Source organism: Colius striatus, chromosome 3 (genome assembly GCF_028858725.1).
Source record: "Colius striatus isolate bColStr4 chromosome 3, bColStr4.1.hap1, whole genome shotgun sequence".
Classification (NCBI taxonomy): domain Eukaryota; kingdom Metazoa; phylum Chordata; class Aves; order Coliiformes; family Coliidae; genus Colius; species Colius striatus.
Window position 1 is genome coordinate 45,751,556 of NC_084761.1, and position 27,634 is coordinate 45,779,189.

A 27,634-nucleotide genomic window follows, 5' to 3' on the forward strand; every position below is an offset into this window, starting at 1 on the left:
TAATTTGTTTTTACAAGCACTTTTTCTGAAATGGGGAGGGCTTTTGAAAGGCTCACTTTCTCCCTTGAGTTTTCTGGTGATAAAAGAGAGTACTGCAGTACTTCAAATGTGGAGCTACCCACTGACTGCCCATAGAACATGAGAGACTCCTTTGTGTTCTCTTCCTAGAGCAATATTGCTTCTGGAGATAATGGCTTAGCTGAAGATACTCTTTGAACAGAGGTGAGGCTGCTGGAGTGATTTAGGTCAAAATGAAAGTAGCCTATACTGAGGAGTTTCTTTCAGTATGCACTTCAGGTATAATTAATTCTTTTAAAAGGATCTGAAGGGTCCAAATTATTTGGGGTACTCACAGCCCCAGGATGCATTTCTTTTTACCCTTTGACCAAAAAACTTGTTCAAATGGAACAGATAGTAGTAATATGCATTTGGGGATTTGTGATTGAATATGTATTGATCAAGAGGTAGTATAGTTAGGCTTGCAGCTGGTCAGTGTTTGCTAGCTATGATACTTGAGACTTTTGGGAGAATGTGGATTAGGGTTTGAGTTCTGCAGAAAACCTAGAGAAGCATTTTGAATTTCTCAACTGTGCGTGATGTGGAGTTTTGCGTGAAAGGGAAATATAAGTTGTACATTGAAATATAAGTACAGCCTTTGAGACTTCTTTCTAATTCTGTATAGATTTAATAGCTAAAATCCATAGTCTGTGTGGGTTTTCCTTGTGTACCTGAACATACACACAAACACAGGCACGTGGGTGTATACGTTCATTGCAATTTCTGGTAATGGTAATTCATTTCTTTATTGTTAAACATGTAAGAGTGTGTTTTCAAGGATGTCAGCAGTATATCTTGATACCACTGTAATGTGCATTATTTCCACAATAGGTTATCAATCAAATAGAAAACACACTAATGTCTAGAATAATTGTGCATAGATAAGTGTTATATATACTTCTCTATCCTCCATACAGGTACTTCTATATTCACTGCAGATGGTGTAGAAGTTAAAAAATTGCTTCAAGAAGTATAATCATTGTAACTTGAAAAAAAAAATGTAATTATGCAAAACTGCAGGTATCAAATAAAAATATCCAAACCCAGAAAACTTCTTGATTTTGAAAATGCATAGGGCAAATGGCTTGGTTTGGGATACCTTTGTTGATGTTAGAGGTGCTTCCTTTTGTTACACTGTTCCATGGAGTAACTGTTGCCTTGGTCACAGCATATCTGGAGAAGTGATGATGAGGTACTGACTATGCAAACATTCATGTATCTTTGAGGTAGGTAAGGAGTATATTTTGAATCCACTTTCCAGTTAATTATATTATGCTCACTTTTCAAAATGCCATTCTTGCATATTCTCGCATATATGGTCAAAACTAGACAAGCTTTGCCCTTTCTCTGAACCACAAATCTTTGCAAAAGCATTAAACTTTTTCTCAAGGGGAGAAAAAGAGCAAGCTTTGCCAGGAATGATTTGAAGCACTCATATTGCAAGTAAATACTAGGCATCTGCAGTATTCTCACTGGAGGCTCAGGTGAGAGGTGTAGCAAATACTTTGTTCCTTCTGTGATGTTTTCACCCAGCCTGGCTGAGGTTGCATCAGGGTGTTAGCATGCATCGAGCACTGGAGATTTTCTTGCACATGTATAATCAAATGAGTTTACAACATAGTAAGGCCATGCCAGGGATTTTGAGCATGTGGTACGTCAAAAGTTTTCCTTTAAAACAAGTGAAAGATGGGATAATTTCAAATTCTAAATACTTCTGATTTTTTTAATGCCATGGGAATTATAAGGTTTTATGTTGGTATTTTTAGAGGCCAGCTGTATACCAGAATCTCAAAGATTGTTTTGTGTAGGGTAAATAAAAAGTGTGAGGGGTAATTTTGTTGGTTATCGTTTCCTAAGGCTTTATTGAAACAGCATGAGTACATATAAAATAGGAGAAAGTCTTCTATGTGTGGTTATACTTTAACAGCTTGAGTTTTGGGCAGAGAGGAACCTCATTAGTTTCAATAAGGAGAAGTGGAGAGTCTTGAACCTGGGGAGGAACAACTCCATGCACCAGTACAGGCTGGAGGGTGACCTGCTGGAGAGTGACCTGGGAGTTCTGATGAAGAGCAAACTAAACATGAGCCAGCAATGTACCCTCATGGCTAAAAAGGCAAATAGCATTCTGGCATGCATCAAGAAAAATGTGGCCAGCAGTCCACGGGAGGTTCTCCTCTCCTTCTACTCTGCTTTATGGGGCCTCATCTGGAGACCTGTGTCCAGTTCTGGGCTCCCCAGCTCAAAAGGCACAGGAAACTTCTGGAGAAAGTCCAGCACAGAGCCACCAAGATGATGAGGAGACCGAAGCATCTTTCTTATGAGGAAAGGCTGCAGGATCTGTGACTGTTCAGCCTGGAGAATCAGAGACTGAGGGGGGACCTCATTAATACTTTTATGTATTTAAAAGATGTATGTCAAGAGGTTAGGGCAACACTTTTTTCAGTAGTGTCCAGTGATTGGACCAGGAGTAATGGACAAAAACTGGAACACGAGAAAATTCCACTTCAGGAAAAACATTCCTGTGGGAGTGAGGGAGTCCTATCACAGGCCGCCCAGGGAGGATGTGAAGTCTCCTTCTCTATCGGTTATCAAAAACCCACTGGACATATTCCTATGTGACCTGATCCAGGCGGACCTGCTTGAGCAGAGAGTTGGACTTAGATAATAATAGAATCATAGAACGTTAGGGGTTGGAAGGGACCTTTAGAGATCATCTAGTCCAACCCCCCTGCAGAAGCAGGGTCACCTAGATCAGGTCGCATAGGAACATGTCCAGGCAGGTCTTGAAGACCTCCAAGGAAGGAGACTCCACAACCCCTCTGGGCAGCCTGTGCCACTGCTCCCTCACCCTCACAGTGAAATAGTTTTTTCTTATGTTTAAGTGGAACTTTTTGTGTTCCAGCTTCATCCCATTACCCCTTGTCCTGTTGCTAGCTACTATAGAAAAAAGGGATGTCCCAACCTCCTGACACCCACCATTTAGACATTTGTAAATGTTAATAAGACCTCCTCTCAGTCTCCTCTTTTCTAGACTAAACAGCCCCAGTTCCTGCAGCCTTTCCCTGTATGAAAGATGTTCCAGTCCTCTGATCATCTTGGTGGCCCTGTTCTGGACTCTCTCCAGAAGTTCCCTGTCCCTCTTGAGCTGAGGAGCCCAGAACTGGACACAGGACTCCAGATGAGGCCTCACCAGGGCAGAGTAGAGGGGGAGAAGAACCTCCCTTGACCTGCTGGCTACACTCTTCTTGATGCATTCCAGGATGCCATTGGCCTTCTTGGCCAAGAGGGCACATTGCTGGCTCATGTTTAGCTTATTATCAATCAGGACTCCCAGGTCTCTCTCTGTAGAGCTGATCTTCAGCAGTTCGACCCCCAGCCTGTACTGGTGCATGGGGTTGTTCCTTCCCAGGTGCAGGACTCTGCACTTGTCCTTGTTGAAGCTCATGAGGTTCCTCTCTGCCCAACTCTCAAGCCGGCTGAGATCCCACTGAATGGCAGTACGGCCTTCTGGGGAATCAGCCAGTCCTCCCAGTTTGGTGTCATCAGCCAACTTGCTGAGGGTACACTCTGTCCCCTCATCCAGGTCGTTGATGAAGATGTTGAACAAGACTGGCCCCAGAACTGATCCCTGTGGAACTCCACTGGCCACAGGCCTCCAACTCAATACTATGCCATTGATCATCACCCTCTGGGCTCTGTCATTCAGCCAGCTCTCGATCCACCTCACTGTCCACTCATCCAAGCCACACTGCTTGAGCTTTCTGATGAGGATGTTATGGGAGACAGTGTCAAAAGCCTTGCTGAAGTCAAGGTAGATGACATCTGCTGCTCTCCCCTCATCTAGCCAGCTGGTTATGCACTCATAGAAGGCTATCAGTTTGGTGAAACAGGATTTCCCCTTGGTGAATGTTTGTTGACTCCCCCTAATAACCATCTTTTCCTTCATATGTTTAGTTACAACATTCAGGATGAGTTGTTCCATCACTTTTCCAGGGATGGAGGTGAGGCTGACCAGGCTGTAGTTTCCTGGGTCATCCTTCCTGCCCTTTTTGAAGACTGGCGTGATATTGGCCTTTCTCCAGTCCTCAGGCACTTTGCCTGTCCTCCATGCTTGTTCAAAAATGATGGAGAGAGGCTTAGCAATCACATGAACCAGCTCCGTCAGCACTCTCAGATGTATCCTGTCAGGACCCATTGACTTATGAGCCTTAAGCTTGGCCAACAAGTCTTTAACCTCTTCCAGTCAGGACAAATCCTTATTTCTGCCTCTGTTGCACCAGTGGGGAGATCTGCGTGAAGCAAGAACTAGTGAATTCTCTGGGCTCATGCCACCTTGTGCCCCCTCATTGGAGTTGTGAAGCAAGCCTTTTATCTGCAGGTCTTTATTGTATGCTTAATGCAAACTCATTTTTCAGTGTGAGAAGCTACTGCGGTCTTGGAAAGATGCTTCTTTCGTTTACAAGTAGTAGGAACTAGTTCCTTGATATTTAAATAAAAACAGTCCCATGTTCCACTTAAGTCAGAGTTGTTTTCCTTGACACAAGCTGATAGGCTGAAATGAAATAATGCATTGAACAGAGCAACATAGCATTCTCTTTAAGGGAAAAAACAAGTGCTACATTCATAGGCTGTATATGCTGTATGGCTTCTTGGTGCTAGGTTATAATTATGACTTGCTTCCCTGGGTCATGCTTTGCTTTATGCTGCTTTGCTTCATTGTGGTAATAATGGAGTAGGTTGCTATATTAGTTAGATCAGTAATGTCAGTATAGTAATGTTTCAGGTGGATAAATTCCTGTTTGTTGCTAAGGTCATTTAATAAAAAATTTCTGATGAACCTTACAGATAAGCTCATCTCCTAATATGACAGTGAGCAAATAGTCTTCAGAGATTAAGAACCAGTGAAAATGTGTAGGCTAGCTTTATCCATTGGTGAATGCTTCTGGTTTTGTATTTCTATGAGAAGTAGCATCTGTGAATTTTTCTCTGGCTATTAGTGCTTACTTCATATATAAGCACAAATCTTACAGGAAACCTGACTTGAGATCTATGCTAGACCACCTGCATCCTGTTCCCCACTTCTGTTTTTTACTGTTCCTTATATAGAAAACATCTTAATTTTAGTTGTCTTAATAGTCATTATTAATAAGCCCTATAAATGTATACACACTACAGTCCTGCCATGCTGCATCAGTAACTTGCAGAGTTGTCCTTCCACTCTTCTCCCCCTTTAATCTTGTAGTGATACCTGCATCCCAGTCTAATTAAAACTTTCAAGTTCAAGGAGGAGTAAAATTTCTCACCTTTTGGGAAGGTGCACTAACAATTTATTACTTTCCTGTAGGAAAAGACAATTTCCTCAGCTTTTCTTGAGAATTTAACTGCTTAGCATAAAAAACATTCAGGTTCTTTAGGACCACAGAAAATTGTTCATGAAGGAGAGGAATGCTGCCATCAAAATTCCTGACCCTAGGACAGATGAAGCTATCTTTTCTGTCCAGCAACCACTGAACATTGAATGTGGACGCAATCTGTGGAGCAGAATGCAAGAGTTGAGTTTCCCTTGTGCCTGCATCTGCCTAGGCTGCAGTGCCACATTTCCTCCCCTCCCATCTGATCTTGGGCTTTTTAGTCTTCTTTGGAAAAATATTGTGGACTTGTTCAGGGTTGGGGAGAGGACAAACCTCAGCTTGGACAGCTCTGTAACTGATATGTCCACCAAGAGAAGGGGATATAGTATTGACCTAAAGTGTCTCAGCCACAGCACTTCGCTGAGGGAAGTGAGTGAAATCTCCTCTGATCTTAGCTTGAAATAATGGTGACCTGTTCTGCTTGAAGGGATCTGAGACCAGAGATGTGATTGAAACGGCCTCCTTCCATGTCACCATTATCAGATGAGTCTTCTTGTAGTTTCTCTCTGGTAACTGCTTATTTGCTTAATTTTTTTTAAAAAAAAAAGCTTTAAGTCCTACTGTGTTGTGCTGGTCCATGCAGGCATCCTTCACAGAGCCACTGTGCTTAACAGATGCTGGTGGATGACAGAACTGAGCGCCCAGCACTAAGGTCTCTCTGTGGGTGTAGTCATCAGCAAATGAAAATTAAATTGCTTGTACACAAGAGACATGGGAATGAAGCACAGATCTTTGATTCTCTCATAGCCTCATAAAGCTGCTTTTTAAAACTCTAGTGTTCTGCTTAGGAACAGGATGTTTCAGAGAGTATCAGCAAAATGGTAAGTTTAGACAGATTTATTTTTATCCGACACATTTATTATGCAGCAATTGAGATTTGAGGGAAGATATGATTTACAAAAAATATAAAAGCTTCTTTAATAAAGAAAAAGAGGATTTGGATTAAATATCCTTTTAAATACAGGACTAGAAGCTTAAACTGAGGGCTTTGAAACTCTATTGCTGCCACATATACCCAGATAAAACCCAGGACAACAGTTAAAAAAATAGATGCCTATTAAAGTATGTAATGGTACAATGAACAGAAACTTGCCTTTTAATAGTTATTTTTTTAATAATCCTGTATGTGTTATTTTTGAAATAAAACCAATTTTCTACAGCAGTCCAGGTTAGCTGATGGAAATAACTATGCTTTGGAGATAAGTCCAAGACAGAATTTCCAAGCGCCAGTGGAGGCGAGCCATGAAAACCAGACAAAAATACCAGGGCTGATTCACAGCCATGTTATTTCAGATTGATGCCAGTGTCACTGATTTTGTCAAGTTTTATCTAGACATCGAGATAAGGCTGAACCCAGTTTCAGAGGTCACAGTGTGATCTGTTAATGCTGGATTAGAAATAACATTTGTTTAATGGCATTACAGCAGCATAGCGCAGTGGTGAATGTGGTCCATAATCTTTAGTATTGATCTATGAGAACTGTAGTCACAAGAAAATTAGTTCTTTGAGCATGTTGTGAGAAGAATAAGTTGTTGGGAATTGATTCATACAATGTATTGGGGGGGTTTCAATACTCTTCATTGTGAGTGAAAGGCAACATCACTTACAGGGCCTGTGGAAATCTTACGTACCCTTTGCCTCCTGCTTCATCCCCTTTCTGAAAATGACAGGCTGAATTTCTCTCATTTCAACTGAAGCATTAGTTTGAACTGGCAAGCAGTATCTCCAGTATCAGGCAAGATGAAACAAATTGTGCGGAGCATATTCTGAGTTGATTAAAGTTCAGTTTCAGGAGAAGCCAGTGATTTAACTGTCTTTGGGTATTCAGTGAAGATTGTGGTGGTTTTGCTTTTTGATTTGTGAGTTTTTTTCAAATATGACTGTGTAACATAATGTGTACATCCCTAAGTCATAATCTACATAAATTCAAAGTGAAGACTGTTGGTGTCTGTCCTTTAAATTGCAGATGGAAAAAACAAACAAAAAACCCCAAAATGACTAGTGCCTTTCTGTGTTGCTATTTTTCCAGATATATGACCTGACCCCTGAACAAGAAAAGGCTCTTATAGGATCAATAATAGGTGTAACTTGGCACAAATAGGTTTTCTTACAAAATTTAGTGCCTTTTTTAATGCCTATATTGTATTTCCTGTCTATATGATTATGGCTGAATAAGCAGATTTCAGTTTTAGTGTAATTCTGAAATTGTTTCTCACACTAGCATGTGTAGACCGTGGCCAGTTCCTCATACATCATAAACCAGTATGAGTCAGTATACATTCACTTGTGCAGAAGTTTGCTGATTTAAAACTTCTGTTGAAGGCAAAAATGGTTCTAAAGGAAGCAAAGCCATTCAGAAGGGGAAAAAAAACCAAACCCCAAACAACCAAACAAAATCTAACCCCAGAAAGTCCCACCAACTGCAATTTTCAACTAGCTTTTGAGGTTAATTTGACTCGTGCTGCACTTACTCCATACACATATTTGTAAGACTTTAATTTATACAGCTTTGGCTTAGTGTGACTGATTTATGAAGTGCTGGAGTAGATCTGCTACTTACTACATGTGTCATGACCAGTAAAATAATAAAACAGGTTTCTATTTAGAGATCAGCATGATTTTTTTATTTAGTTCACGTGGAATAGGTCAGACACTAATGTTTTAAATGTTCTTCACGTACTGATTAGCTTAGGTAAGGTGTTTGGGTTTTTCATTTGTTTTTTTCCCCATGGTTTGCTTTTAAAAACAAAATTAAAATAAGCTAAAGCTTACATAATTCAAAGATACTACTTACAAGTTCTTTGGTCAGCATTAGCAGCTTAGAGCTTGGAAGGTACAGGCAATAAAGTACTGAGCTCTGGTAGTGTCCCTTTTCCCTTGTTTTTTCCCTTGTAAGCTGCAGGGTCTTTGGGTAGTTATTTGATTGCCAGATGCCAACACATCCTAAACTTAAAGTGTAAGATGTTTAATTTTTTATTTTTAAAGGATTACTGTTTAATGCTATCAGGAATTTCCATTTCCTGGTGAATAGCTTCTTGACTTTCTTTAAGCAATAAGAAGTGAGTTGGTGTTTCTTGTTCCAGGAAGCAACTTCTGCAGGCTGACGTTTAAGCAGAGCAACTTCTTTAATTTGACATTTAAGCAGTGTTAGAAAACAGATTATCTGCAAATAGAGGTTGCTTTACCTGCACTGCTTCTTCTCTCCTTTGAGGGCTTAAGAAATTTGTGTGACTCATATCAGACTGTGCACAGAAGTCAATTTTTGGGAGCTAGGTCTTCATTATATGTAAACCTTGTCCTGATTGGAGCAACTTTGGAAAGGAAAGAATGTTTGCTTTTCTGCCCTTTCACTTGTCACTGGAGACTTTGAGTAGAGCTCAAAGCTTAGGTGATTTCTAACCAAACTAGCTAATGGTACTCAATTATACTTACAAGTATAAATCACAAGGTGTGAGAGCGTCTTAATTAAGACTTCATTTTCTAGGTGAGGAACTGTCTGCAGTGCTCCTTTTAGCTGTTGCCACATGAGACTGAAATTTGGTAGTGCTGACTGAAGTAGATTGAATCAGACAGCCAGATGAAAATGGTGCTATAAGCCTGTATTGATACTTGAAGGTATCAAGCAGATCCTAGAATCTATTACTTTCAGATCTTAGAATTGATTATTTTTTCCCATTAGATAAAAAATTATTTCACATGCAATCACTTTCTAATTGCCTCCAGTTAGGAACAATAGTGAAATTTTACTGTAGAAAAGAAATTATCCATCACTCAAGTATTTTGGGGGATGGAGGAGTGTGCCTGATTCCTTATCTAGTCTTGGAAGACCTTTGGTATTTTCCGTTGTTACAGGTTTTTTTCCCTGACTTTATTTTTTCGAAATGAATTATTCCTATAAAGGAATTTAAACTCTGGGTAATTATTGTTCTCTGTTCCAAAAGCTAATGAAAACAAAACTTGATAGTATGCAGTTGGAGGCCTATGGAAAAACTTGGGTGTAACACACTAAGTAGGAAAACAAACTTTGCCGATGAGGCCGGGAAGCTACGATCATATTTTCCAGTTTTAACTGTATGTGTTGGGTTCTAACTGGGAATGTTTCCTGTTAAACTGAATTTTTCCTCTCTATTTTATTTTGCAGTTGGGTTTGTATCCACAAAGTGTGGACAGGAGAGGATATTAAGGGTCAAAGATACTTGTGTGTGATCTTAAATGCAGGGAAAGAGTATACTTTTGTAATATTTTATAGGGACTCATGTTGCATTGTGCTATGTGAGACTGGTAGAATTTGTTTGCTTTTTTTACAGTAGCTGGTCAAAAGATACTCTGGGAATGCTGTTAGTAAATAACTTACAATTTAATGTTTCAAATGGACCCATTTCTTTGAGTTATGAAGCACTTCTTTCATGCAAATCACTTAAAGTATACCTCCTTCCCTTCCCCTTTTTGACCTGTACCTCTTCCTAGGTTCTCTCAGGGTGTGCTTTCTAATGTATCTGCTGTCTGTGAAAGTTCTTCTGTAAAAGCCGGGTGTCATTGTTTTTGTCAGATGTTTTTGAGAAGCTGAAAAACATTTTTATTACTGATTGTTTGATAATGATTAAAGATTAGAATTAGATTTGGTCAGTTAATGTAATCCTGTAAATTTTGTGTGTTGCTGAGATCAATGCTTTAATTTATTATAAAAGTGTTCTTAGTAGTTAGGATGGATATTTATCAGTCTAATCACCAGATGAAAATCAAACTACCAAGGGAATCCTGTGTATTTGTCCAGGATTCTGTGTGTTTTATTACTCATCACTTGAACCCATAGTAAGAATAATTTTATAATAATGTTTTAACTCATTTGAAGAACTCCTTTGTGTAAATTCTTCTTTAGGGTTTTTAAGGTTTCCTGTGATAAATATAAAGAACATGAAATTCTGTACTGGTAGGTATTTTTTTTAGTTTGTTTTCCTTTAAATGGATTTGTGTATGTGTGGTGACCTAAGAAGACATAGACACTTATGGTTGTTCTTTTTGAAATATAATTTGACCTGAGTTTATGAAGAGATTAGTTATGTTCTTTTAAAGGGTGAAAGAAAATTGTTACTCAACAGTTTTGAGAAGGCCAAGGATGTCACCAAATGACCATAGTAATCTTGAAGTGGTGGGAATGTGTAATATTGTGACAATTCTCAGAGAACAGATACTTTGTTGAAAAGGCACTATTAGGAATGCAAATTTGAGGATACTGAAATAATGTCTTATCACATGTATTGGCTTTGCATAGCAAGGTTTTGGTAGTGAGGGGCTATGGAGGTGGCTTCTGTGAGAAGCTCCTAGAAGCTTCCTCTATGGCTGATCGAGCCAATGCTAGCTGGCTAGAAGACAGACCCACAACTGGCTAAGGCCAAGCCTAGTAGTGATAGTGATACCACTGGAGCAGAGGTTTCCCTGCAGCCCATGGAGGTTAACTGTGGGGCAGATGTCCACCTGCAGCCCATCTGCCAGGGCAGATGAATGTGCTTGAAGGAGTCTGACTACATGAGAAGCCTGTGCTGGAACAGGCTCCGTGCAGGACCTGTGGAAGGAACCTACAGTGGAGCAGTTTGTGAAGAGCTGTAGGCTATGGGGAGGACCGATGTTGAAGTTTTTGGAGAATTGGCTCCCATGGGAGGGGCCCCAGATTGGAGCAGGGGAAAGGTGTGAGGAGTCTTTCCCATCTGAGAAGGATGGGTGTGATAAGCTGACCAAAACTGCCATTCCTTGTCTCTCTGCCTTTGGGAGGAAGGAGATAGAGAAATGGGGAGTAAAGTTCAGCTCAAGAAAGAGAGGAGGGGGAGGAAGATGTTTTAAAATTTAGTTTTTGTTTTCTTAATATCCTACTCTGATTTGATTGGTAATAAATTAAACTAATTTCCGCAAGTTGAGTCTGTTTTGCCTGTGGCTATACTTGTTAAGTGATCTCCCTGTCCTTTATCTTGAGCATTTTGTTAATTTTTTTCCTCTCTTTTGTCTGAGGAGATGAGTAATAGAGTGTCTTAGGTTGGCACCTGGCATCCAACCCATCGTACCCACCACACCTCAGGCAGGTAATGACAGAATTTCAGCCCAATTCTGTGACTCCAAGATAATGGTGACTTTTGCTGCCCTTTGTCTCTGCTGTGCAACTCATCTCTTTGCAAAAGATCCCTGTATGCTCATTGAAATGGTGGAGGTAGTTGAGACGGGATGATCCTGTCAAAAATGTATCCACAGTGTTGAGAGGTAACGAAATAGCTCCTGGCACAATATGCAGTCTGGCTTTGCAGCCAGTCGGATGCAGTCTTCTGTGAAATAACAAGATGCTACACGGAGTGAGACTTAATCTTTACTTTGCAAGTTTGAGGCTCAAATCCTGCAAAAGTGATCTGTGTAAAGAATTTGCTTCCCTTAAGTGTCACAGTTACGCTCCATAAGGACTGCTTGCGGTGTGCAGGAATGGATTGGCTTTGTGTTGGGCATTTCACGTGAAGAGTGAAGGGGTGAAGCATACTGATTAAAAGGCCTCATCAAGTACCTTAGCATGTGGAAACAACTTGACAACATGTTGAGGACACTTCAGAGTTGACATAGCCCTTCCTTTGAGAAACACCTTCCTAGGATTGCTTCTGTCCAAAGTTAGAAGAGCTTCCCTAAGGCCTTTCTGTCTCTGCTGTTGTGTTCTCCAGTTCCAACTGAAATGTCAGAAGATATTACAAGTAGTTACCAGAGTGGAGATATTTGATCACATGTATCTTGATTTTTTTTTTTTGTTATTTTTTTAAAAAATTATTTTGAGCCTTCCTACTTCAAGAAATTGTTAGCAAGGCTCATCTCAGTCTTCTATGAATCAGTTTCCTTGCTGACTGGTAATACCTTCTGGTGATGAGACCAAGGACTAGAATCCGTTAACAACTTCAACAGCAGTTAAGCAGCTCTGTTGTAATGGATTTTATTGCCCCCAGCTGTTCTTTGAGAAAGATAGCCCCCCATCCATTATATGAAGAGAAGTCAGTGATCTTGAGTAAATATCATTTTTATCACAAGTCTATTGATAATGGTCGTTTCTGGGTTGCAGGTGTTACTGTTGCTTCTCAAATGGCCTGTTTTCTGTACTGCCATCTGAGATATCTGTCAAAACAACTCACGACTGTTTTCTCTCTAAATTTGGTATATGTGGGCTTTGTTGAGGAATTACCCTTCTGTCTCCTGACTTGGTTCACAGATGCTATTCCTAAGGTGACTTCATGCAACAGCATGTTTGGTTTTTTGATTTTTTTTTTTGCTGTACTGTTTTTTATGCAGTATTGACTAGCTTGCCTAGTGGAACTCAGCTTTCTGTGAAGCAATGGATCTTGCTCTTGAGTGACACTGATTTGATTATGTCTTCAAACAAATACAGTTGTGAGCACTTCTGATTACATTGCAAGAACATCTTGGCCATGGGGAGAAGTTAATGCTAAATTTCTGTAGGAATCCTGCTAGTTTCTCATTATTTTATATTGTAGATTTATTTTCCAGATTTCAATTTCTGACACTTTGACCATCCAGTGAGCAGACACAGTGAAAACCAGTCCTCAAATGCATCATGTCTTAAAATGGCAGGAAAAAAGCGTGGCATTTTAAGAAAGGGGTTAATAACTCTGATGATGTTTCAGAGTCAGGAGTAGTTTACAGGCAGGCTCTGTATGGCATGCGCCTATTCTAATGACAGTAGCTAATGTAGAATGAAACCTGATAGTTTTTTGTTAGGGTGCATCAGAACATGACTTCCACTTTAGTTACACTGAGAAAATTTTGGTTTGAGCCTTATGCTGACATATAAATAGTTGTTTGGTTTGGTGGGGCTTTTTTTAGCAGGAATAAATATATTTTCCTGTAATAAAATTTAAGTTGACAAAAAACCTAAGTACTTGTATATTATAAATACTATAGTACGTTTTATTGAAAGGACATTTTGTCTTCTAAATAACTCTCACTTCTAAAAAATACCTGCTAAGAAAAAAAAAATGTGTTGGTTATAAAAGGTACCAGTGATACAACCTGTTTGAATAGTGAATCTGTCACTGAATAACTTGTGTGTGGAGATGAAAGTGTCATCCACATGCTGCCTGAGGAAATCTGTAGGGGAGGCTATTTGTCACTGAGAACTCCATGTCCTGTGTTGCTGGGTGTTTTTGTCAGTGCCTTTTCCTTTTCCCACCGCATTGGTGAGCACTGCACTGCCTGGGAGGTTTTGCTCTCTTCTCCTTAGCAGATGTGGATGACAGTGACTCATCCTCTTGTTCCTGTCTGTCACCTGAAATACATAGTGTTCTTGAAAAAGAAATTCATCATTCCTTCCCTTTTGGTTCATTGTAACCCTGTAAGGCAGAAATTTGTAGGCAGGAACATGCTCAGAGTTACATAGTGTTCAACTATTGCCATTAGGTCAAAAGGTTAATCTTTGACTCCCTCTCTGTACACTGGACCTTAGCTTTGCTCAGACATGACATGGTACAGAAACATATGACTGATTAAATAGTGAGTACACCAATATATGGATGTTATTGTTCATTAGAAATGCCCAACAATATGTCATGTGTGGAACCACATTGTGAAATGGGAGTAGAGTTCTAAGGTCACACTGCTATTAAAAATATAAAAATGTTCCTGTCTTTCAGAAATAATGGTTTTGATGGAGTTTCTGAGATATGGGAAAATTTTATGTGTACCAAGTCTGAAAGTTATGAGTAAGCAGATGTAATAAAACAAAGCCATAGAGGGACCTGACTTTTTTTTTTTTTTGTACCTGTAGATTAAGTGTCAACCCATGTAGAAATTTGTGCTCTGGTCACTGCTGTAGTGCAAATGTTTCTCAAAATGAAAAAAAATAATTACATTGTGTTATTGATATGATGACAGTTACTCGTGTGTTCTCCTTACAAATAAAGAGAAAAGCATTTATTTTTGATCAAAGTGTGGTGTGCTATAAACAGTTACATACAGACATACAGCATAAGTTACGTGAAATTACAGGGCAAGCTTTACAGAGGGAGATGATATGCAATGAACTCGAATATTGATGAAAGGTAGATTTTCTTACAGGAAGCTTCCTCTGAGTATTAACTTAGTGTACAGCTTCATTTTAAATAATTATAAATAATTATAAACAAAATAATGCTTGCTTTGCCACATGCTTGTATTTTATTTATGTATGCACACATGGTCCACTCTAATTAAGCACAGCTCTTTATGATTTATTTATTTGTTCTAGAGAAGCTGCTTAATATTTGAGAGAAACAGTAATGATGTGTCTGACCTTTGCAGTGGCTGTGTTAATGGTAAGATGGATTTTGCAGGAGCTTGTGAGAACAGTGAAATAGCAGGTTGATCTTTTTCTCCATTTGCTGAAACATGCTCAAAAGACCTTAAGTCACAAGGAAATAAAAAAAAAAAAAACACAAACAAACCAGTAAATGGTGTTTTTAGATCTTGGGAGGATGCTACTGACAGGCTGAGGTAAAGGGTTAAAAACTTTGATTCTTTGCTCTGTGTTGTGGTCCATGTTTTACTAGCAAACCACCAGGGTAGTATTTCACATGGTGAAATACTGGTAAGGTGTAGTTTTGTTTTTTCTTTTTTAATGCCAATATAAAGAAGTAAGTGTAAATGGAGTTAGAGAACAGACTAGGCTTTAAGTTTTACAGAGTATGGATAACTGTGGATGTCTTTCTTGTTTGGTGATCTTGTAGTGGGATTTGTCACTAAGCTTCCTAAAAATATATGCAAATTTTATTGTCTCTCCCTCTTTTATGGCCGTTTCTTAATACACATTCCCACCTCTTTTTCCAAAAACATCCTTTGAGCATGTGCTGTGATGAGAAACTTGATGCTAGCAGTTCAATCTGCCCTGCCACTCCTCCTTCCTCCTGCTTCTCCCTCATGGGCTCTCCCAGCTCCATGCTCTTCCCTGTTGTGTGTTCAGTGTGCGGAGCTGCTGTCTGATAAGACCCTGTTTTATTTCTGATAAAGGCAAAGCCACCGGGAGGTGAAGAGTTATTTGTGGCAAATGCTTATAGCATAGGTTTAAAAAAAGTGAGAAAGCAAGCAGGTGTGGAGAAGCTGATGGATACCTGTGTATTCAGATGGTAACATTGTTACGTAAAAAGCAAATTAAGTTAAATGTTTGTTATATTTATGAAACCATTTTTGTTGATATTTGTGGGTGATACCAGGAAAGAACCATGTTTAACTGACACATGCACATGACCATTTATGTTGCTCTTCTGTGGAAGCTCTCTTTATATGTACATACAAAATTAATGTGCTCATAATGGAAGATGCAATTTGTGGTCTATTCAGTTGCTCATGTTTTTGCTAATTAATCATTAATCAGCTTCTGTTGGAATAGTATCATTTTTCTTTAATTAGCCACTAGTACATATTTGTTACAAATCTGCCTGCAGAGCTCTTACAGTGGTGCGGTTTAAGTTGTATGTTCCTCTTAATCAGCAGGTAGCATTTCATGGCTTCTTTTTGTTTGATTGCTTGTATATCTTTATAAATGTAAAATCACCTTTCAACATACATACATACATATATGGAAGTTACCATAGTAACAGTCTACAATATAATCTATTGTGACTATAGTATAGTCTACTGTGATAGTCTATTGTCAATGCACCCTCAGTAAATTTGCAAATGACACCAAGCTGGGTGGGTGCATAGACCTGCTTGAGGGCGGGAAGGCTCTTCAGAGGGACCTGGAGAGGCTGAATTGATATGCCAAGGCCAACTCTGAGGTTCAACAAGGTCCTGCACTTGGGCCACAACAACCCCAGGCAACACTACAGGCTTGAGGAAGAATGACTGGAAAGCTACTGACAGCCAGCAGTGTGCCCATGTGGCCAAGAAGGCCAATGGCATCCTGGCCTGCATCAGAAATAGTGTGACCACCAGAACCAAGGAGGTGATTGTCCCCTTGTACTCGGTGCAGTGTCCAGTTCTGGGCCCCTCACTATAAGAAGGACATTGAGGTGCTGGAGCGTTTCCAGAGGTGGACAACAAAGCTAGTGAAGGGTCTGGAGAACAAGTCTGAGGAGGAGCAGCTGAAGGAGCTGAGGGTGTTTAGCCTAGAGAAGAGGAGACAGAAGAGACATGATCACTCTCTACAAGTACCTGAAGGGGACTTGTAGTGAGATGGAGGTCAATTTCTTCTCTTCAGTAATGAATAATAGAACACGAGGAAATCGGTTCAAGTTGTGCCAGGGGAAGTTTAGATTGGACATTAGGGAAAATGTTTTTACAGAGAAGGTTATTAAGCATTGGAACAGGCTGCCCAGGGAAGTAGTGGAGTCACCATCCCTAGAGATATTTAAAAGATGCATAGATGAGGTGCTGAGTGACATGGCTTATTTTAGTGATGGGCTTAGCAGTGTTATGTCAGTGGTTGGACTTAAAGGTCTTTTCCAACCATAATGATTCCATGAGCCTACATTAGCTCAAAGTAGTATTATGCTGCATAGGTTTTTACACTGTGATGCCTTTGGGGAAGAACAGAGCTGATTGCCCTGCAAAGACATAAAAGCTAATTGTACATGCTTCTTACAACAAAACTTATTGGAGATAAGTAACAACTTTTCCCTGTCCTTCCTTCATGTAGGAAATGAAGGATAGCCTTCTGGGTTTTTGTTTTTGCAGGAAGAGGGTAGAGGCCTAGAGAACTGCTGAGTTCTCATTGAGTTTCCTTTTTATTGCAATAATTGTTCTTTTTCACTGTTGCATAATGAATCGTTTATAGCTCACGAACATCGCTGTCTTGCTTTTAAGGGTTTACTATAGATTCATATGAAAGACTGACAGAGCATACAGCCTCATTTTTGTGACTGTCATGGCATAAGCTTAATGGCAGTAGTTGTGAAAACAGCATGAGGTTTTGGTCTTTAACAGTCTGCCTATCGTAGAAGTACCGTTCCAAACAAACTAATTTAAAGCTGTCTAAGAGTTCTAGTCAATTGAATGAGAAAATAGTCATTGATCTTTGGCAGGGCTTGCCAGAGCTGAGGGCTCTATTTTAACTTCATTGTTGGTTGTAGATGCCATTGCTTCAGGAGAATCGTAGTGGTATCAAGGGCATAATAAACTTTCACCCTCTCCCCTTTTGTCACATGTCTAATTCTGAGACCAGTTTACAATACACTGAGCTTCAGTGTATTGTAAAGACTCACATTCATTAGTGTTCTCCACACGATTTCAGTGAGTGGACTACTGGACCTGGAAAAGCAAAAAGAAATTGAGCCAGAAAAAAACCCCAAAACAAACAAACCCATTTTCTGAAGATGTTTTTATTTAAAATATCAATGGAAAATAACTGCACAAAGTGAAGTTATTACCCACTCTGTTACTCCTGGTAGTGTAAGTGAAGGGTTCTTTTCTTGGACTGTAAATTATGTGTGTGTTTTGTGGACTGTATATCGATGGTGAAATGAGAAGAAAATTGAAGCTAGCATATGTTGATCCATTGTGTTAGGGTTTTGTGTGTCATCATGTGGGAGAGCTGCGAGTCAGACGCTCTGCAGGTGACCAAGCCCTTTGTTAGGGATGGGGTTGCACTGCAGATGCAGCCAGCTGAGACCAGCCCTGTTGCCCCCTCTTCTTTCCACTCAGAGCTCCCAAATAATGTGACCCTCCTGCAACTGTGGCAGGGGATCAGTGTAAATTACCTTGTGGCTGCTGGGCCTAATGCTACTCTTATTGAACTGCAAGGGAAAAGGGGGTTAATCTGGGATGACAATCCAGCCTCATCCTGACAGCTGACAGCATCACTTCTAAGCCTTCTCACACCAGCTGGTTACAAGAGATTCAGAGCAGGAGCACTGAAGTTTGCTGTGTGCCTCAGAGCTTACATGAAGGTAGTATGTAGCTCACTAGTCGCTACCATGTTGCTAGGGCAACCTACCTATTTCTTCATTTATTTCCAACTTGAGTCTGATACGTCTTCTGCCCTGCCTTTGCTGGAGTAGTCTGTTTGGTGCCCAGGCACGCTTTGGTGGGCTTCAAATGTATCTTGCATAGGGAAGGCATCTTCCATTCCCCACCCCAAGTCATTAGAGAGAAGTCTGTCTTGGATTTTAGCATTTTAATTGGAGTGTGTCTATGCATGTCCATGCATGGTAATTAAATATTGCACTTGTTTGTGTATTTTATGCTCTTAATGGAAGGGAGTGTTAAATCAATGTTCTCTAATGCTCCTACAGCAGTTTAAGCTGCATTCTCTTCTTTCTCTATTATTCCATGCTTTTTTAGGGGCCTGTTTGAATGTATCTATCTGTAAATATGTTCTAAATCATTCTCTCAATTTTTTTGGAAGCATAAGTTAGTTGTTCTTGTATACCTGGATCATGTAGTCTGCAGAACACATGCTCTTTAATGGTCTTTTTTTGCTGTAAGAAGTGACCAGATTTTATTTCTTTTTTCCACTCAGCTGTCCCATTTCCTCCAAGTCACCGGCTCACAGCTAAGGAAGTATTTGATAATGATGGAAAACCTCGTGTGGATATCTTAAAGGCACACCTTATGAAAGAAGGGAGACTGGAAGAGAGCGTTGCTTTGAGAATAATAACAGAGGGAGCTTCGATTCTCCGCCAGGAAAAAAATTTGCTGGACATAGATGCACCGGTCACAGGTTAGTATGGAGTTATGATGATGGAGGGGATGGCTGCTGGTTTGAGATGTTAAATAGTGCATTAGTGTACGTGGCTTCCTGAGGAGCTGAAAGGCAGCTTGAACGTCACTTGTTCTCTCAGATACTTGATTCTCTCTGCTACTATGAGGATAGTAGAGGCCACCAAGAAGCTTGTAAATTAGAGGAAAGAATCACATCTGCTGAGCCCTTTCTGTTTCTAAGGCAAACAACACCTTTAGTCTTTAGGAAGAGAAAACTTTCTTGAACTTGAAAAGTTATCTGGCCTTTTGTACCAGGTATTAATTCTATAACTTTATAGATGTAATTTGCCATGGTAGCACTGTTTAGCCATACAGTGTCAAGCTCTGAAGGAACAATGGTGTCAGAGTAAATGGAAATTTTAATTAAATGCTAAGGAAAATAACAAGTGCAGAATAAAAAAAAAAAAATTAGCAGAATCCCCAGTTTGTGTTGCCTTGGGGATTAATGAATTGTGCTAGCTGCAGAACCCATCCCGCTCTTGACTATCAAACACTACCACGCACTCATTAATCCTCAGGAAATGCCTTATACTTTGAATTTCCTTCTCTAATTGTCTCCTGCCTCCGACTGCATTCTGAATGTATGAATGCATTTGCTTGCTGTAATGTGCCTTCTCCCCTGTTTTGTTGTTACCAGATATGAATGCGTTTATGGCAAGAAATAAATCTGTGGCAAAGAAAGTTAGCTATGGGGCAAAACATAACTAATTCCAGCCCTCTTAAACTATGAAATCAAACTATAAAACTTGGTGTAAGAAGGCAGGTCTTTTTTGTCACTGCTGTTTCTGGAGAATCCTGAGAGAAGTAAAAGAAATAGGTTCACCTACTGCAGAAGGGTTATCAGTCTTTTTTATCAGTACTGGTAGCATTCACCAAATACTACATAAAAGTAACAAACCCTTCATTTTCAGGAAACTTTCTCTGAAACTGAAAAGCATAGTGTCTGGACTAGAATGATGCACGAGTTTTTAAAGCTTGTAATTTTGAAAAATTTACTTTAAATAAGGGATTGTAACTTGACCTGGAGAGGTAATGTACATCATTTTTTATACAATAATTAGCTTGTCATGCTGGTGTACAGTTCTGATGGAAAAGATGTCAATCATGTTGCAGCTTATGGATGAATAAAGGAGACAAGATGAATAACAGGATCCCCTGAGCAGACTGAAAGTGAAGTCTTACAGACATTTTTCTTTGATGCGTCAGTATAAATGAAAAAAAGTCATAGATGTGCAATAGCATTGTCCATGACTGAGTGGCAGAAATTCTACCTTTCTGTGGATTTTCTTTTTTATTATTAATGTGATCTTGGGGGGAGGTGGGGTTTGGTTGGGTTTTTTTATATCCATTGGGAGAGGTAGTCTGTAGAAGGACGCGTCTGAGGTGACTTCCATTTGTCCATGTTTAGTATTTTCTCTATTTAAAAATTATTTCTTAAATGCTTTTGAAGGTAGGTATCAGAATTCTTTGGAATTGTATTTTGGACATTAATCTCCCAAAGGTTATTCCATTGTGTAACACTGGTATAATTTAAGTCTTTGGGTTTTTTTTCAGTTGAGTCTACATCTTCCTTTGTTCCTGCTTTTGAAATTGTTCTCACGCAGGGATTGTGATACTGCAGCATTCTTGAGGCCAACTGGTCGCAGGTTTCTTTTAAGCTAACATAGGAAAGCTGGGCTCCTAATGCTTGTTAGCAGGGTAGCTGAGAAGTGCTAATGTTCTGTATGAGTAAACATGAAAGATGGAGTTATGAAAGTGATTATCAAAAGAAAGGGAAAAAAAATACTGTGATGGGGAAGTTGCGAAAGCTTGTAAAGCATGTTGTGGGCCTGACAATTTTCTTTGTATGAGTACTATGACAGCAGGTGACTAGATAAAGAGAATATCAATTGACCGATGGTGTGGTGAAAGTGCAAGGTATACAGACAATCAAGAAATAACTGCAGAGTAGAGGAAAGCTTTTTTCAAACATGGAAGAAGAAACAAAACCACTAATAGAGAAGCAAATAAATTTTACATTTTAGACATGGCTAGCAGTCTTGTTGAAGAGTGACAGTCATAAATCATTAAATGAGATCCTTTGTAGGAGATGCATTTATCTTTCAGAAACATATCCCTGTAGCTGGTTAATGAGATGGTGATTATCAAAAAGAAGAGCTAGAAGAGCATAACTGTTAAAGTAAGAGCACGGTGGATTAGTACAGTGGTATAGTTGGTAAATGTTAAAGAGCATGAAAAGTTGGGGGTTTTAAGCCTTGTACAGTCATCCCTCAGTTAGAAATTTCTTTTTTTTTCTACTTTAAGGGATATAATTGTCCTCAGAGAAAAAAAATAAACAACAACCCAGAAACACAAAACAGGATTCTGATTATAAGCAAAGTCATGTGAAATAAAGTGGGTACATAGAACACCTGGATTTTAAGAAAATGATTTATACAATGAGGGGGAGGCATGCAAAGAGCCTTAATGTGAAATGCACAATCCTTTATTTTGCACTTATGTATAAAACTTACTCCGTGTCTGTCGTTAGTTGGAAGCACGGCTGGGATTCTCCTTTTGAGTTAGTGCATTTTGTTTTCAAATTTGTCAAGGTTATAAGCCTTTTGAAGTATTACTGATGAATGTATTTGCAACCTTAGCTCAAATTCTCCTTGTTTACTGCATACATCTGTACATGTTTGCATAGTTTACAGCTCAACAGATATCAAGGAGTTAGTTGACACTGGCCACTTGACTTCAAGACAAGGGTATGGGATAGAGTTGAAAAGTTTGGGAGACAGGGACCAAGGAACTAAGAAAACAACAGAGATTGGCTGGGCAGGCAAAGCAGGAAGATTAGCAAGAGGTTCACAGAATATTGGGACTTGACAGGCAAAGCATCCGGTCTGCGAGGTGAAAGGGGAACATGGTGGAGTGGGCCTGGCTGCAGAGTGACAGCTGTGGTAGAAGCAGTAACCTGTCTCGTGACTGGCAGCAGTGAGGGGCTGGCACAAGGATTGTAAGGTCATCTGATTTCTAGTGTGGAAAAGTGAGCTAGACACCCTGGTCTACCAGGATGCTTTTAAGTTGCCTACAACACCTTGAAGAATGTCCATGACACTCTTTATTCACTGGGGAATGTGCAGAGGGTGAGGGAACAAGGAGCCAGCTTCCACAGATTAATTATTCCCAACTTCTTCATCTATATCCTCTTGTTTTGGAGGCATGTAGTCTTAAGCTTGTGGGTTTAACAAAGCTGATGTATCACTAAAACTCAGCTGTTCGTTGCTCAGAGGAAAGATGTCTCTATGTCAGCCTTAGAATTTCCAGCCCTGTTTTACGTTCATAACAGTATGATGACACATGGAGAAATTGGCTCATTTTTAATTGGGTTTTTTTAATAGAAGGCTAAGGAATTATATCTCCAAACCTTCCTAGTGCCAATATTTACCGGAGGCATACTCCAAAGAACAGTTGCGTATGCCAGATTTCTAATTGCCTGAGTAGCTTTATGTGACCTTATTATATAGGTTCATTAGTATATAGAATGATTCTGGGCAAGTGATGTACACTACCCTTTGCATGATGACCGACTAATTAACTGCTTGTTTTCATAAGCACTCACTTCCAGATCTGAAATCTGCTGTCCTTAAGTAGTGAATGCTCTTAACTGCATGCCAGGCACATGTCCATTTAACTTCAGTGCATGAGTAACTTTGTCTGCATGCACTGTATGTGTATACTTCTGTATGCTACAGAGTTATCTATAAAATGAAAAAGTCTTTGAATTTTTGAATGTGTTATGTCAGAAAAACAAATTTTGTTAAAATTCTTCATGGGAATGTTGACTTGCTTGGCTTGGCTCACAGTTTGTAAAATGGACCTTTTAGCTTTCTAGTGTTTTGTAGCAGTTTTGTAAATAAAGCAGATTTTGCACAAGTGTAAAGAACACAACTTGAAAGTTGCTAACTGCACAAGTATCTCTAAATAAATAAATAATAAATCTCTAAATAAATAATCTCTAAATAAATAATCTTTAAAGGTCCCTTCCAACCCCTGCCATTCTATGAACATCTTAAAAAATTGCTAGCTACAAGAGGTTAAAAAATGTTATGAGTCTGGAGATGCCGCAATTAACATACAAGAGCCCAAAGATCATATTGCAGAGTTTGATTTAAACAGTAAAGTAGCTGATGACAGCAGCCATTTCCAGCTTTGAAGGTAGATCTAATTTTGAAGTTGTCACTGTTTTGAGTAGAGCAGGTTGTGCTAGGTGACCTTCCCACCTTAACTTTTTTGTGATTTTAATTTATACCTTCTTAATTTACATACTTACCTTACAGGGTAGACCTAGAATTCCATGTGGTATGTTTGTGCAATATCCATCATTGTGTGTCTTTGCATGTTTGTACCTTTGGGATTTTTTTTTTTATGATATTCTTAGATTTACAGATCATAAATGAAAATAGTTTGGTATCTCTTGCATATATGACTGCATAAGTGAATAATCTTGTAAAGGATGTGTGTTTGCACTTCAGATAAGTCTTTTTTTCTGTTGTTGATATCTATTTTAAACGTAATTAACATGAGTTGTTTCTTCTTGTGACAACTGATATCTCTCATTTTGTGTGCTCAGTATGCACTCCTTTTGTTTAGTGTCTTTCCATTATTAACAAGTTTCCTCTGGTAAACTAAGGATACAAAACCCTAAGTCATATAATTCTTTATAAATCTGTGCTTTTTTAGCTTGTGGTACTTTTATGTAACATATGAACATTACCGACAATGCTGCTTATGTACAGATGTTCTTCATTCTGTCTCTGTGGTTGCCACCACCAGCAGTGGCAGCGATAACGGTTTCTGCAGGCAAAGGAGCCAGCATCTGTCAGTCCCTCATTTGGGAAAAAAAAAGGGAAATAGGTAAAACAAGCACATATGGTCTTGTTCTAATCCTTCACAAGCTTCCATGAAAAAGCCCCGTGCTATCCTGTGTTTAAAGCCTCTAAAATGTAAGATGGGTGCAACTTGGTATGTGAAGATAGGAGTGCACTGGATGAAGAAAGAATAAAAGCTTATTGTCGCAGTGTAGAAAGTGTTTCAAGTAGCTGTAGGTCTTTTCCTTGACCTCTAATGGTCCTGTTTTTTGCAGCTCCTGCATTTGCTAATGAAGTAGATGCAAGGAAACCACTGTTGCTTGCAGAGCCTTCCTTGCTATTCCCTTTGCATCACATAATGTAAAGTAGGGTGTGTATGTTGTTTCCATATATATAAGTACTAATCTTGTGCATGCTAAGGGGGGAATACACCCTGTTGCAATTTCATTGTAGTGTCTTTAGGTGGGACACTACAATGTGGTGGGAGTGGAGAGATGGTAGGCATCTGGGGAACAGCTTGTGTGGGAACAACTGCAGCAAGTCTGGTGACCTTTGTAAACCTTAGGTGCATTATAGATCCATAAAAGCTACAGAGGGGAAAGCCTTTTCTTTCCAGCATGTGCATTTATGATCTCTGAGGCTTACAGATTTCTCTGGGTACATTATCCCATGGGCTGACAACTTCTGGGCCTGAACATTTCCTCATGTTTCACATAAATTTTTCCTTTGCTCAATTTTTCTCACATGATAGCATAAAATACTATTAGTAGGTTGCTAGTGTTTTGCAAGTTTAAACTTTGTAAGCATCAAGAATTTCTAGCTAAAGTGATCCATGCTAAGACAAACCAGTAAAAGTATTGCTGCCCACATTATAGTAAAAAGACAATAATATTTAAAATTGCATTGAGCTGTGGCACACATGCAAATGATATGATGCAACCGGAGAGTTAAAACTAAAACAGTTCTTTATAGGTTTTACCTTAGAAACAGTTTGAGATAGAATTCCAGCATGGAAAACAAACAAGATTGCTTATTAGAGACCTGTAAGATCTATCCATATGAGCACAACATGAAAGTTTGTTTGAAACTAACATTTCAGTAAAAGCAAATTTAGTTAAAACTTCTCTGTTTCACACTTAAATAATTTTATATTCCAAACCTAATGTACCATGGTTACTGTTCAGGAAACTACTGAATTTCCAGAACACTGTTATAACTAAAATATTTACTAACGTGTCATGAAAAAAGCAGTTACATCATAAAGTTTTAATACTTCGTTCTGAGTGACTGGTGCCTTCAGACTCCCAGATCTAAAAGCTTTAATGCTGGCTTGAAGTCTAGGTGCCTGCAGCTTCTGATAGCAAGTTTTGAACAGAAGAATTATTCTTCCTTCATTGCCATAATGCATTCACTAAAGTTATCTTTAAAAGCATCTTAAATATTGTTTGTAATGTTAAGAGTAAGCACGTGGTGGGTTCTGCCCTCTGAACAGAGTGTTGTTTTCAGTACAATGCTTTATTCTGTATCTCTGTCAAGTAGTGATAGCTCTCAGTTGTAACTTCTCACCTGCTTTATCTGTATGGCTAATCATTCTGAAAACATGCTGATATTTCGTTAATTCTAGCCTTAAAATGCCTGAGAGTCCCAAATGTTCCTGGTATAACTACATCAGTCTCAGTTTGTGTTATACCAGTATACATTCCCTGTGTGGACCAGTAACAAACAGGAACTGGACACATTTCAGCAAATTATTCTTACTTTGCATAATTTGCCTGCAGTTAATTCTCCTTCATCATGGAAAAATTAACTTTGACTGCAGTGAGGTAAAGGCTAGTTTGAAATAAACTTCAACTTGTTTCTTAATACCAATTCACCATCTCATTTGTGTAAATGACATTTCAACAGAACTGACTGAAACTGTGAAAGAGGAGGAAAGGGAAAATATCAACAGCACCATCTACTCTTGCATTCTTCTTGAAAACAAATGATACCGCAATATTTTTACTTGCCTGTGTAAGGTAGATATGTTCTCTGACTTAATAAAGCAAATAGAATTTATGAAAAACTATTTACCATCATTTAAAAAAAGTTAGATATCCTCTGTTCTCAATGGATGTATGAGTGCAGTTTGCCATTGCAACAATTATTTCCCTTTACGTATTCCTATTGAATGTTATTAAAATACAGAGACCTGCATGTTAAACTCCTGTTAAAAATAAGTTGATATAAACATCCTGTTGAACAGCTAAAATGGTCTTGATTGAATCTTTAAATTGTATTGCTGATTAAAACTGACATTGCTCTAGCTATTTTGCATGCTTTATTGAGAAACTCATAATACATCAATGACTTGTGAAAGGTGAAGATGTAAGACTCTATGTATTTTTTTTTTTAATCTGTTCCTTCCCTAAATGTTTCTGTCAGTTCTGATTATGGATTGAAATATGCTTGCATCCCTGGTAGAACAAAGTGATTGAGTCTTGTAGCTTAATTGAGCTGCTACAGACATTAGCATTGGACATTTTGGCAGAGCTGATGTCTTCTAGTAGCAGCTGCTTAAATCTATAATTATTGCCAAGACAGTGGGTACTATAGATTGTGTTCTTTACAACTACCTCACTTCTTATACATAATCCGTCTATAGTTGACTTGCTATGGTGCAAAAATCATAGTCAAATAAGCCAAAGTGAAGTTATGGAATCTGAGATGCCCTTTAGATAAGGAGCTTAATTTGATACGGTGAAATGGAGGATCAAATATATGTTGGGCTTCAAATCATCACAGAAATTGCATGGATTAAAAAATAACCACCAGCAAAAATACAAAACCAACTACTTGCAGATATCCAAGTCTTTAGGACTTCACTCTTACCATCTGTTATTTATTACATGGTCGCTGCTTCATCATGTAATACTGATGGCACAATATAGCGTGTCAGCATTTCTTCTAGGGCAAATAGCCATGGTGTTTATTGTAGCTTCTCAAAGATTTTTCAAAAACTTGTATATGGGTTATTATTTGCCTTACAATTATGTAGTCAGTGGCACAAATTGAGTTAGAACTGAGTCGTTCTGGGTCTTTGACAATTGGATTCTTTTTTTGACACCAACTATGATGTTTGCAATGTGTAATCCTCATTAGAAAGAGATACTTTCTTCTTCCCTTAGCTTTGCCTATTTGTTTCTCCTTTTGGTTCTGGCCTCAGGTTAGCTTAACTTCAGGTTATAGTTTGTATTGGCAAGAGGTGTGAGAATGCAGTGGGATCACTACTGAAATTGCAGCCACCCACGTTCCTTCTTCCCCTGTTTTGGATGGAGGAGCTACTGAAATGAATAAGACCTAGAAGGAGGCAGTGGGAAATTCCAGCGTGTTTGCCTCCCCACTCCCCTCAAGCAAAAGAAAAATTTACCAATCATGCATAACCTGGTATTCCCCACTTATGTGTGTGAAATAATAGATGATTGTGATTTATATATGCTTGAGGCTTGGAAGGGGGACTGATTCTGTCTTAATCACACTGTACCTGTAACAGTTGCAGAGCAACTGTAGTGTAGAAATCAAGCTAGGAACAGCTATGGGAGAGAAAGAAAGAAATTGGAGAAG

The 27,634-nt window shown here is 39.0% G+C and overlaps 1 protein-coding gene across 1 annotated transcript in view; it reads left to right on the plus strand.

Moving 5' to 3' along the window:
• PPP3CA (protein phosphatase 3 catalytic subunit alpha) overlaps window positions 1–27,634 on the plus strand; it is a 203,264-nt gene that overhangs the window by 62,957 nt on the left and 112,673 nt on the right. The window contains exon 2 of the mRNA XM_061993547.1: window positions 18,937–19,137. Within this exon, the coding sequence (XP_061849531.1) occupies window positions 18,937–19,137 (201 nt within the window). The remainder of the gene's footprint in view (window positions 1–18,936; window positions 19,138–27,634) is intronic.